This window comes from Carcharodon carcharias, chromosome 3, assembly GCF_017639515.1.
Source record: "Carcharodon carcharias isolate sCarCar2 chromosome 3, sCarCar2.pri, whole genome shotgun sequence".
NCBI lineage: Eukaryota > Metazoa > Chordata > Chondrichthyes > Lamniformes > Lamnidae > Carcharodon > Carcharodon carcharias.
In genome coordinates this window covers 53,049,529-53,062,852 of record NC_054469.1, presented here as the reverse complement: position 1 = coordinate 53,062,852, position 13,324 = coordinate 53,049,529, and the positions used below count along the sequence as shown (strand labels likewise).

Sequence of the window (13,324 nt, the reverse complement as noted above, 5' to 3'; positions counted from 1 at the left end):
TTCTGGTTGGTTGCATCTTGAAGTTTCAATTACTACTTTGTGTGAAGTTGGATTGAAAATGTTCTGTTTGTGCAATTTGGGGTGTTCGACACTGAGCACAGAAATACAGAATTTCAAATCAATAACTACACTCCAAACGATCTGTAGGACGTTTTACTTAATTAGTCAATAATTGAACAATGACAGATATATGATCTTCTAAAATACAGCTACAACTGAATTAAGGGCTGAATGACTTCCAGATAAGATTCAAGAAACTGAGCTAAACAAGCTACTTTTTTAAAATATAGAAATAATAATCAGGATAGCAAAGGCCTATCAGACCAATATTTTTTGGCTGCTATTAACTGGTAACTATATTGCACTTTCACTGACAATTTTAAATAAACATTAAAATAGTTCATAACACATGTAAATGAGAATTAAATTGGGTTTTCGGTGACTGGTAGAACTGTTGAAAACGTCTGTTTGCAAATGTACATTGAATACTTATTGTTGCTGTTGGTCAAAGAGCTGTTGTGGAATGGCTCTGTCCTTCATAGGGATGAGGAAGAACTGGCTGGTAGCAGTGGAGTAGATATACACCATCAAATCATTCACTACTTGTGACAAATCTCCCCAAGGTTTTATTCATTAAACATAGGTATTGAGAGAGAGGACTTGCTTTTATACAGCATTTTTCACAACCTTAGGATCACCTAAAGCACTGTAAAGCCCAATGAGCACTTCTGAAGTGCAGTCTCAGTTGTAATGTAGGGAAATGCAGCCAACTTGTGAAAAGCAAGGTCCTTCAAATTAAACAAGAAAATTATATTGGTTGAGGATAAATATTTGTCAGGGTAATGGTAGGACTTCCCTGCTCTTCTTTGAATAGTGCCACAGGATCGGAAAGGGCAGACGGGTTGATATATCATCTGACAGTGCAGCACACCTTCAGTACTATACTGAAGTTGCATTTCGTTCTTATTGTTCTGTTCATTTTTGTTCCTTGTTCTGACATTATAATACAATCCTCAGGCAGAATTTTCCTGGCCCAAGCTTAGTGGATTTGGCAGGTGGGAGGGGCCAGGAAAATAGCAGCAATCCAAGTCAGGACAGTTCTCCAATGCATTCCCTCTGCTGGAGAGGTTTCCCAAGGATGGACAGGAATGCGGATCAGCTGCCCCCATCAATAATTAAGGCCCCAATTAGGGGTGGTTCAGAGGGCCCCTGCCACAAGTGGAGGCTGCCAGCTCCTTGGAGGCACCCTCCCTGCTTCTGGCTGTGGCTATGGGAGCCAGAGGCTCCATGCCCCAAAGGGGGGGCCTCTAGCAGCAAATACCGCACTCACGGCACAAATGCTGACATTGGAAGGGTTTGCCCTTTCCTCCACGGGGCCTGCCTGCTTGGTAGGAATGCCATTGCTCTACAGCAGTCAGCCCTCTGATAGGGCTGGCCGTACGGGAGACAGCGAGTGGGGAAGTGTTCAATTAAGTGGCTGTCTTCGGGAAAATAACTTCCCTGGTCTGGCTCCTGGCAAGTGCGGGGTAGGGACCCGCATTTGATCTGGAGGTCAAGGCCCCAAAGTCTGTGGAAGTGTCCTGCTCCTCATGCCTAAATGGTGAAACTTACATTTTAAGTTCAAATTTACAAGGAAGATTGGGAGTATTTCTAAAACCATATGAAATACAGATACAGTCATCAGTGTCAGTGTGGCTCAGTCAATAGCACAGCTGTCTCAGAGTCAGAAGAAGTTGAGTTCAAGACTCAAAAAGCATAATACAAGATTGACATTTTGGTGAATATACTGCACTGTTAGGAGCTTTAGCTTTTGAACAAGATGCTAAAGTGAGACCTGAGCTACAGGTTCAGGTTATGCAAAAGATCCTGTGGCACTATTCAAACAGGAACAGAGGGCAGAATCGCCCCTGATTTGCATGAAGTGCGGTAGCGGGCAGGAAGAACGTTTTACCTACTGGCCATGACGGTGGCTTTTCATGCTATATTGTCCAAATCCTACCTCATTAATCAGCATTCCCGGGAGCCATCTGGTTTCGATTGCAGGCGGCCTCAGATTCGCCTGCCACGCTGTCACCTTGCCGCTTCCTCACGGCAGATGTCATATTTAAAATGCAGCTGTGCGTACACCTATCAGTGCTTCCAGGCCAAGACTTTACAGAAGACGTGGCCCCAAAAGGCAAGAAGACTGCAGTCCCCCGATTCAGTGATGTGTCCCTGGACTTCATTTTGGATGCTGTGGAGGCCCGCCGTGATGGCCTCTACCCCCACTCTGGCTGCGGGAGGGGCAGCAACATCACGAACCCTTGGGAGGTGGTAGCAGCGGTGATCCATGCAAAATCCCTGCAAAAGAGGGTAGCCACCCAGTGTTGAAAGAGAATGAATGATCTCCTCTGGTCCACCAGGGTTAGTCACTCTTCTCATCATTCTCAATTCATGCACTCACAAACCCATCACACATCCATGGGGATCTCACTCACTGACAGTTCAAAGGACATCACCATTCACTCCCTCACACACATCTTCATTGTCCAGATCCCATCCATAGGGCCACTCAACACCCACACAGGCCAAGCCATCCTTCTCATCTGGCCTGGCAGGCGTCCTGCTTATACTTTCTCCATCAGTCTTCATGCAGGACAAGCTGACACAACAAAAGGCGTGTCCATGACTGGTGGAGAAATACCTGAAATCAAGGACTTTGAAAATAGCGTCATCCAGCTGGCTGGCGAAGATCTGGACCTGTGCTGATGGTGTGGTCATTCGTGCTCAACCAAATGAGGATCCAGCAGTGCAACATGCATCAGGCAACCATGCTGAGTGATGTGTTCTGTTTCACACACCACTACCATGCACTAATTATCTCCCCTTGCTTTCACAGGAACATCTGTGCAACAGCTGGAGGAGTCCACAACCCAGGCCAGCGAGTCAAGCCTTGAAGATGCCTCAGAAGAGAAATCTGCTGAAACCCTCATTTAAGACCCAAAGTGCTCACCCACATCCTCCACCAGCATAGAGACACACACGTTGGTGGGACCAAGCATTAGAGTAACCTTGGGGAAACAATCTGCTGAGCACATCGCACTGTCTGATCCACAGCAGGCGGTGGCAGGGACTTCCCAAGTGTCTGTATCTTGGAGGACTGCTGGAGACCAGGAGGCTGCTGAGTCCGAGTCAGATGGTGGCCTCTGGACTCAGTCATACCTCAGTTGCTGAAGCTGCAAAAGCAAGCTCCAGAACATCAGGAAGGGGGCTGCACTCCTCAGATTGCAAGGCACTATGTGGGAGTCCGTTTGCCTCCATAGTTGGCCTCCAACAGTGTCAACGCGAGGGGGGTGCGAGGCAGCTCGTTTTAACTCCAGCTTCCCCTTCTCCTCAAGGACTCAGTCAGTGACCCTTGGGCACTGAAAAGGTGCACGCCCCAGGCCATCCACCCACGAGACTTCGGCCCATCCAAAGCCCCTCTTCCTCTGACCCCAGCAAATCCAGTTCCATAGACTGAGGAGAGTGCCACTGCCACACAGCAGGATCCTGAAAGCAGGCCGGGGCCCCGCAGGTTTCAGCCCTCTAGAGAGCGCCTGGCAAGGTCATCACAGCAGGGCATCACAGTCAGCAGGCTGCTTCCACCTCCGCTGTAGATGTCCAGAGAGCACCAAAACATAGTGAAAGGGTTAGGAAAGTTAAGATGATATAATTGCACACCCTGGACACGGGTGTTCATCACTCATATTGTAAATAAATTCCCAAGAATGTCTCCCTGCCTATGGCTCCTTGTTCTGATGAGCAGTGTTCGTATCACTCAGGTGTAAAACCTTTCAAGACAAAGGCAGGTGTCTCAGTCTAGGGCCTCTTCCCTGGGCTTTGTGCAGCCTTCAGGCCAAAGTGATGGTCCGGTCTCTCACTTCCTGGACATATCAGTGATGCCTGCACCTCGATAGTGCTGGTCATTTCTGCCAGAGTGTTGTGGGCAGGCGTCACGGAGTCTATCATTCTCTCTGTGTGCTCTCAGCACCTTTAAGGTAGGACTGGCCCACCCATCTCTTCAGCACAAAGGATGATGGTTGTGGCTGTTGGCCCACTTATCTGGATGAGTGCAGCTCCCACAACACTCAAAAAACTTGACACCATCCAGGACAAAGTAGCCCGCTTGATTGGCGCCACATCTACAAACATTCACTCCCTCCACCACCAACACACAGTAGCAGCAGTGTGTACCATCTACAGGATGCACTGCAGGAATTCACCAATTCACTTTGACAGCACCTTCCATACCCACGACCACTACCATCTAGAAGGGCAAGGGCAGCAGATAGATGGGGACACTATTGCCTAGAAGTTCCTCTCCAAGTCACTCACCATCCTGACTTAGAAATATATCGCCGTTCCTTCACTGTTGCTGGGTCAAAATCCTGGAACCCTCTTCTTAACAGCACTGTGGGTGTACCCACACCACATTGATTGCAGCGGTTCAAGAAGGCCAACCACCACTTTCTCAAGGGCAACTAGGAATGTGCAATAAATGCTGGCCAAGCCAATGAAGCCCACATCCCTTGAATGAATATAAAAAGGTCAATCATCTTAGTTCCAGGACATCACTGCAGGAGTTCCTCAGAGTAGTGTCCTAGGCCTAACCATCTTCAGCTGCTTCATCAATGTCCTTCCTTCCATCGTAAGGTCAGAAGTGGGGGTGTTCAATGATGATTGCACAATGACCATTCGCAACTCCTCGGATACTGAAGCAATCCATACTCAAATGCAGCAAGACCTGAACAATATCCAGCTTGGGCTGACAAGTAGAAAATATCATTAGCGTGCACAAGTGCCAGGCAATGACCATCTCCAACAAGAGAGAATCTAACCATCACACCTTGACATTCAATGCATTACCATTGCTGAATTCTCCCACTATCATCATCCAGGGTGTTACCCTTGACCAGAAACTGAACAGGACTAGCCATATAAATACTGTGGCTTCAAGAGCAGCTCAGAGACTAGGAATCCTGCGGTGAGTAACTCATCTCTTGACTCCCCAAGGCCTGTCCACTCTCTACAAGGCACAAGAGAGGACAGTGCGAGAGGTGGATGCTGGGACAGGTAGTCAGCAGCACCTAGAGGAGAGAGTGGGAGGAGGGCGCTGGGACAGGCAGTCAGCGGCACCTAGAGGAGCATGCGAGAGGACGACCCTGGGACAGGCAGTCAGCCGTACCTAGACGAGAGTGCGAGAGGAGGACCCCGAGCCAGCCAGTCAGCAGCACCTAGAGGAGAGTGCGAGAGGAGGACCTGTTTCTACCTGTCAGAGTTGAAGAGTGACGCCAAAGGGAAACAGGTAGGTGATTGGTGGGTAGCTCTTCCATGTCTCTTTTGATTGGCCAGGTGGCTTAAATCAGGAGACATTATTACAACTGAAGAGTACAGTTAAGAAATTGAATTTTGAAATGCTAAACATTCAAATTAATTAATTAAATAGAATAGAGATGACCGGGCAGGCGATATGTTGCAGCTGTAGTATGTGGGAGCTGCTGGATGCCAGCGCGATCCACGGTGACCACATCTGCAGCAAGTGTTGGCTGCTCGAAGAACGTCGGCTCAGAGCTAATAAGCTGGAGTCCGAGCTGCAGACACTGCGACACATCAGGGAGGGGGAGAGTTACCTGGACACTGTGTTTCAGGAGACAGTCACACCCCTTAGATTAATTACATCAAATTTGGACCATGGTCAGGACAGGAGGGTGTGACTGCGAGTGAGACATATATAGGGGTCCAAAATTTAGCTTTGGAAGACCCTGAGCCAGTGCCCTTGTCCAATAGGTATGAGGTTCTTGTTTCCGGTGTGGACGAGGGCACAGATTGCAGGGAGGATAAGCAAACTGACCACAGCACCGTGGTACAAAGTGCCATTCAAGTGGAGGGAGAAAAGAGAAATGTAGTAGTAATAGGGGGTAGCATAGTTAGGGGAATTTGACATGATAGCCATTACAGAGACGTGGTTGCAGGGTGATCAAGACTGGGAACTCAATATTCCAGGGCATTCAACGTTCCGCAGAAATAGGCAAAAAGGAAAAGGAGGTGGGGTAGCTTTGTTAATAAAGGAAGGTATCAGTGTGGTACTGAGTAGTGATATAGGTGCAATAGATTGTGATGTGGAATCACAAGAAATATCAAGGGGAAGAAGTCACAGGTGGGAGTCATCTAACGGCCCCTGAAGAATTGCCTCATTGTAGGAAAAAGTATAAATCGGGAAATAATGGAGGCGTGTAAGAAGTGCACTACAATTGTCATGGGTGATTTTAATCTGCACACTGATTTGGCAAATCAGATTGGCAGGAGTAACATGGAAGACGAATTTGTAGTGTGCATCAGGGATTGTTTCTTAGAGCAATACGTTGCAGAGAACCTACCCGGGAACAGGATATTTTACATCTAGTAATGTGTAATGAGGTGGGATTAATAAAAGATATCGTAGTTAAGGATCCTCCAGGGGGCAGCGATCACAACATGGTAGAATTTCAAATTCAGTTTGAGGGCGAGGAACTCGGGTCTCAAACCAGTGTCCTCAACTTAAATAAGGGCAACTACAGAGGTATGAAGAAAGCCGTCTAAAGCAGGCTGGGAAAATAAACTAAGGGGAAGGTCAGTGGATGAGCATTGGCAGGCATTTAAGCAGATATTTCATAATGCTCAGCAAAAATTTATTCTGGTCAAAAAGAAGGACTCAATGAGAGAGATGAACCACCTATGGTTAACAACAGTGGTCAAGGAGTACACCCAATCAAAAGCTGTGCATACAAAGCAGCGAAAATTAATAGTAGGCCAGAGGATTGGGAATTTTTTTTTTAGGAACCAGCAGCGGATGACTAAAAAGCTAATAAAAAGGGAGAAAACTGATTTTGAAAGTAAATTGGCAAGAAATATAAAAACAAACAGCAAGAGCTTCTACAGGTATATAAAAAGAGAGTGGCTTAAGTGAATGTAGGACCCTCGGAGGATGCGACTGGTGAATTGATAACGGGGAACAGGGAAATGGCAGATAATTTAGACCAATATTTTTCATGGTGGAAGACACTATAAATATCCCAAAGATATCAGATAAGCAAGGAGCTAATGGGAGGAAAGATCTTGTAACAATCTCTATCACGAGGGACAAAGTATTTGACAAACTAATGGGACTAATGACAGACAAGTCGCCAGGACCTGATGGCCTGCATCCAAGGGTTTTATAGGAAGGGGCTGCAGAGATAGTGGAGGCATTGGTCAAAATATTCCAGAACTCATTGGATTCCAGGAGGGTCCCAGCAGATTGGAAAACCACTAATGTGACGCCACTATTCAAGGGAGGGAGGGAGACAAAAAGCAGGAAACTATAGGCGAGTCAGCCTAACATCTGTTTTTGGGAAAATGGTAGAGTCCATTATTAGGGAAGAAATAGCAGGACATTTAGAAAAGCTTAACGCAATCAAACAGAGTCAACATGGTTTTGTGAAAGGGAAATCATGTTTGACAAATTTGCTAGAGCTCTTTGATGATATAACAAGCAGAGTTGATAAAGGGGAACCATTAGATGTAGTGTATTTGGATCTCCTTTCGAGAAGGTGCCACATGAAAGGTTATTGCACAAGATAGGAGCTCATGGTATTGGGAGTAAAGTATTAGCATGGTTTGAGGATTGGTTAACATACAGAAGACAGAGTCAGAGTTAATGGGTCTTTTTTAAGTTGGAAAAATGTAACTAGTGGAATGCCACAAGGATCAGTCCTAGGGCCTCAATTATTTACTATCTATATTAATGACTTGGAGGGGGGGGGGGTGCAGAGTGTAGTGTATCCAAATTTCTGATGATACAAAAATAAGTGGGAAGGCATATTGTGATGAGGACATAAGAAATCTGCAATGGGGATATAGGTAGAACAAAAGAGCTGAATTTCAGAGTTGAGGTGAGAGTGACTGCTCTTGACATCAAGGTAGCATTTGACTGGGTGTGGCAGAAGGAAGTTCTAGGAAACTTAAGTCAATGGGGAATCAGGCAGAAAGCTCTCCACTGGCACGAGTCATACCTTGCACGAAGGAAGATGGTTATGGTTGTTGGAGGCCAATTATCCAAGCTCCAGTACATCACTGCAGGAGTTCCTCAGAGTAGTGTCTGAGGCTAAACCATTTTCACCTGCTTCATCCCTCCATCTTAAGGTCAGAAGTGGGAATTTTTGCTGACAAACAGTGTTGATCTCCATTTGCAACTCCCCAAGTAACATTTGTGCCAGACAAGTGCCAGGCAATGACCAACTCCAACACAATGATATTCAATGGTGTTACAATGACTGAAACACCCACCATCAACATCCTGAAGGCTTCTCCAGTTGGATCAACCATATAAATACTATGGCTATAAGAGCAATTCAAAGGCTGATATTCTGCACTCACTTTCTGATTCGACAATTATTCTTCACAAACTACAAGACACAAGCCAAGCCAGTCATGAAAAACTCTCCACTTGCCTGAAAGAGTGTAGCTCCAACAACAATCAAGAAGCTTGATGCCATCTAAGTCAAAGCAACCTGCTTAACTGGCATCCCGTTTATCAAAAATTCACTCCCTTCAGCATTGGTGCACCATCTAAAATTGCAGTGCAACAACAAGGCTCCTTTGACAGAACCTTCCAAACCTCAACAACCTAGAAGAACAAAGGCATGTTACGAAAACCAAACTTGACTCGTAATTGAGCGGGAACCAGGAACTACAAACCCCAGCATGCCTGGGAATTTCTGGGCATGCATGGACTGGGAGCAGGCGGTGCATGTGCAATCTGGCAGTTCAAGGGTTCGGCCATCTTGCCAGCAGTGCATTTGTTTGAAGGAAGGAAAAAGAAAAGCAGCAAAAACCAGATCATGTGACTCTGGAGCAGAGTGCCACATTGGAGAAGAATCCCAGATAGGGAACCCAGGGAGTGGAGCAGGGAGGGGTCCCAAAGAAAGAGAAAGAGAGGAACAAAGAAAGAGGCTCCAAGTAGTAAAAGTGCTGTGATCAGCAGACTTTAAGAAGTGCAGGTTCGGGAGAAAACCTGAAGATCTGAGAAGGCAGCAGAAGGTTAGTGACTCTGTGCAGCTGGCCGTTGGGGCAAAGGTAGCTTTTTGGAGCAGTACTGTTCTGCTCGGCACGGCCGCAAAGCTGAAGTTGTGTTTCTGAGTTGGCGCTGGAGTGCTGACCTGGGAATGCAGGGGAAACCAAGTCTCGGGAGACAAGATTGAAACCCTGCAAGGTGTGCAGTCATTGAGGCAGTCTGAGACGAAGCAATGTTTCAGGGAATTCAGAGGTTAGATCTTTGAAAGTGGAGACTGGAATCTGTCATAATAAAGATGGTTGGAGGTGGTTCAGAGGACGTTTAGTGGATTGATACCTGGAATGACCAAGCTGTTTTATGAGGATATGTTTGACAGACTGGGCTTGTTTCTACTGGAGTTTAGAAGAGTGAGGAGTAAATTGATTGAAGTATCTAAGATCCTAAATGGTCTTGACAAGGTGGACATGGAAAGGTCCTCTTGTGGGTGGGTCCAGAACTCAGGGCACAGTTTTAAAATTAGAAGTTGCCCTTATAGGACAGAGATGAGGAGAAACTTTTTCTAACAGAGGGATGTGAAACTTTGGAACTCCCTGCCCATTCTTAAGGTAGAGGTAGATGGATTCCCTCGCCTTACAAGAATCTAAAGTTATCAGGGGTAGATGGGAACGTTGAACTCGAAACACAAATGGACCAGCCATGATCTTGTTGAATGAGGGAGCAGGCTCAAGGGGCCGATTGGCCTACTTCTGCTCCTATTTCGTATGTTTGTATCAGGCAGTTTCAACAAGATTGGTTAGCTCACAGTGTTTATTAATGTCTGGGTGAACTGAAAAATCTGTGGGATCTGTCTTATTGTGCATTGTAGTGTGTTTGACCACAGTTTTCATGTTAATTCATATGCACCTCATGTTAAACCTGAATGTTAGAGTACAAGATAGATATTGTAAATTGTTTCGTCTTTCTGATCTTGTAAAATTTATTTTGTTTGTTCAAAAACCATGGAATCTTGTGGCTTTATTCTCTCAGCAACTCTCTCGGATCTCAAACTTTGTCTACTTTAAACAGAAGATTGCTGGTCCTTAACTGGATTGTACCAAAAACTTGGGGCTTGGTCCAGGATCATAACAGGCAGCAGGCGCATGGAAATGTCAAGTTCCCCTCCAAGTCACACACCATCCTGACTTGTAAGCATATAATTTCTTCATTGTTGCTGGGTCAAAATCCTAGAGCTCCCTCCCTAACAGTACTTTGCCTGTCCCTATACCACCCAGACTGCAGTAGTTTAAGGCGGGGGCTCACTACATCTTCTCAAAGCAATGAGGGATGGGCAATTAATGTTCGCCTTGCCAGTGCTTAAGATTGAATAAAAAGTGCAAGGAATCACAAGAATGGCTAAGAGCATTGAGCTCCAAAGTGACTGTTAAAAAAAATGTTGTTGGAAGACCTTTTTGATTATGAACAAACTGAGTAAAAGAAACTCTACTTTGAAAAATGTTGACATGTATCATTGTTTGAGGATATAAATAACTCTAAACCAATGTTTAAATGGAGATAGAGAGGTTTCTCATACTCACGTGGAACTGTTACACCATAGTGCTGTGAGTCACTAATCAACAGTTTCCGTTTAAGCTCATTCAGCCCAACTCCTGAAGGACCTACAAAAGCAGAAAAGATTAAAAAAATTCAAACTATAACTGCACAAATATTCCCTTCCTTCGGGTCCAATGATAAGTCACCACACTTAATCAATGTTATTAATCAATGCGTTTCTTTCATTCAAAATTATACAAAAACAGTTATAAACGGCCAAATGCTATTATTATCTGGTTTACGATAGTGTGATAATCAGCCAATCATTGATTGATACATCCATTTGTATATATACAGGTTTAAATGCTGCAATAAGTAAATTATGCAAACTATTTTTTGAATTTAGAACCTGTTTTATGAACCAAGATCTCTGATCTACAGGATTTTCCTTCACAGGCAGAAAGAACATTTTACATTTCAAGGTAAAAATTTCAATGATTATTCTTCCACACCTTCGTCTATGACCCTCACCACCACACCTCCAGCCAGCTGCTTGGCTGTAACAGCTCATATACTATCAATTCCAGAAATGGGTCATACTACCATACATACCATAAACATACCCAACATTTTTTGTTTTTTTAAATACACATCCCCAGGCCAACACCTTGCTGAAAATCCTGACAAGCTTTCCAGAGGTTTAAGCTGTTAGAGGCTCCTGGGCTATATGTGCAGAATGGTTCAATAATCTTCAGTAAAAGCTTGCCAGACAGTTTTACTGTTCCTTCCATCATTCTTATGATTTTCACCTGGCCTTTAAAAATGTAACAACTTCAATCCCAAGGGCCATCAAAAAAATGCAAGTATTAGATGGTTCCTGATGTTCTTGCATTCTGGGTAAAATGTAATATAAAACGCTAAAACAAATAGTCAGCAATTTAAATATCTTGAAAGTCTCGGTACAAAGGAGTAACGAAAATGAGTCCAAATGAAGGGCCTCATTGAAAACGTTGACATGTTTTTCAGATAATAATTAATCTGTGCATTTCGAGCATCATCTGTTTTTATTTCAGTTTCCAGTACTCAGCAACATAGGAAAGCACAGAATTGGAAAAGATTTGGCACAACATCTGGCTGGTCACAAACTAGTACCTTTCGAATCCCCAAATCCCTCAAAATATCTGTCTAATCCTTAATTATTTCCATAGGATCTGTTTCCATTGCCTCCCTGGGTAGTCTATTCCACATTCACTACCCTCTGGGTAAAGTATTTAAATCTAAATTGACTATGCACTGCCCTCTTCTAAGCTTGAGCTTCAAGATCTTGTTCCTTTTCCATGCTGTTACAATTGAGATGCTGCTTACTGTTTCTTCCCCAAATGAACCGTCATACTGTACATTCTCAGAAAAAGCTGTTCTGCAAAAGAGGGGTCTTCCCAAATAGTACCACGCTGCAACAAAAACAAAAATAGCTGGAAAAACTCAGCAGGTCTGACAGCATCTGCGGAGAGGAACACAGTAAACTTTTCGCGTTCTGAAGAAGAGTCATACAGACTCGAAACATTAACTGTGTTTCTCTCCGCAGATGCTGTCAGACCTGCTGAGTTTTTCCAGCTATTTTTGTTTTTGTTTCAGATTTCCAGTACCATGCTGTGTTGGTTACCCACAGTAAATAAAAGATGGTTTAAATGTAGATATGCAATCTAGAATCTTGGTGTTGACAACTGTTTATGATCTCTGTTGGTCTTAGAAGAGAGAATTTTTATGAACTAATACAAATGTCTAAGTTCAGTCACGGCAGACTGTAATGTTGGCTAAGGCAATAGAAAGGTTGCAGGGAAGAAATAGCTTCATCACCGGTTGCAGGGCAGACTGTACAGCAAACCAATCCTTCTACTTAAAGAATCCCAAATGGGCTGAGTGCACATTTTCTTTATTTTTGTAATGGTATGCAGACATAAGATGAACTGTTTGTATTATGCAACTTTCATCATGCTAAGCGCTCTGCATGTTGTCCACCAAATAACAAGGCTGAATGAAACGTTACCACTTCTTGGTCCACCTCTAGAGATTAAAAGGAAGTGTATTTGCTTAAGACACGGAGATTCAGTTTGGATCACAAGACAGTTTTGTGGCTACACGATTTCCACTAGGGCACCAGTAGGTACTGAGCAGTCAGAATCAACTTCTAGTTAAAAGGTGATCAACTAGACCGCTTAAGAGAACAACTTAAACCACCAGACCCAAGTAAAGACCTTGTGGTAGACCCAAATTCATAACATATACCTTCCTCCCTTGTGAGCTGATCTTGTACAGCACATCATCAAAAGCCTTGCAAAAATTATTTGAGGCCTCGGCATTTTGCTTGTCCAAGTGTTTAATTTTCAGACTTCCATTATTTAAATTTATTACGACACCTCTCATCCTCCCATATTTACCTCAGAATCAGAATTGTCAGGGTGCAGGAGGCGGCCCTTCGGTCCATCGTGTCTGCACCAGCTCTCCGAATGAGCATTATGACTCAGTGCTATTCTCCTGCCTTACCCCCGTAAACCTGCACATTGTTTCTATTTAAATAATAGTCTGATGCCCTCTTGAATGCCTCGATTGAATCTGTTTCCACCACAGTTGCAGGCAGTGCCTTCCTGGCCTGAACCATTTGCATTGAAAAAGTTCTCTCTCGCATTGCATTTGCTTCCTTTGTGGATCACTTGAAATCTGTGCACCTATCTTTCTCGATCCTTT

The 13,324-nt window shown here is 44.4% G+C and overlaps 1 protein-coding gene across 8 annotated transcripts in view; it reads right to left on the bottom strand.

Annotated features, from left to right (window-relative positions):
- mpp7a (membrane palmitoylated protein 7a) overlaps positions 1–13,324 on the bottom strand; it is a 519,275-nt gene that overhangs the window by 45,977 nt on the left and 459,974 nt on the right. For all 8 annotated transcript variants that reach the window (XM_041184801.1, XM_041184806.1, XM_041184807.1 and 5 more), the window contains one exon: positions 10,624–10,704. In XM_041184801.1, coding sequence (XP_041040735.1) covers positions 10,624–10,704 — 81 coding nt within the window. The remainder of the gene's footprint in view (positions 1–10,623; positions 10,705–13,324) is intronic.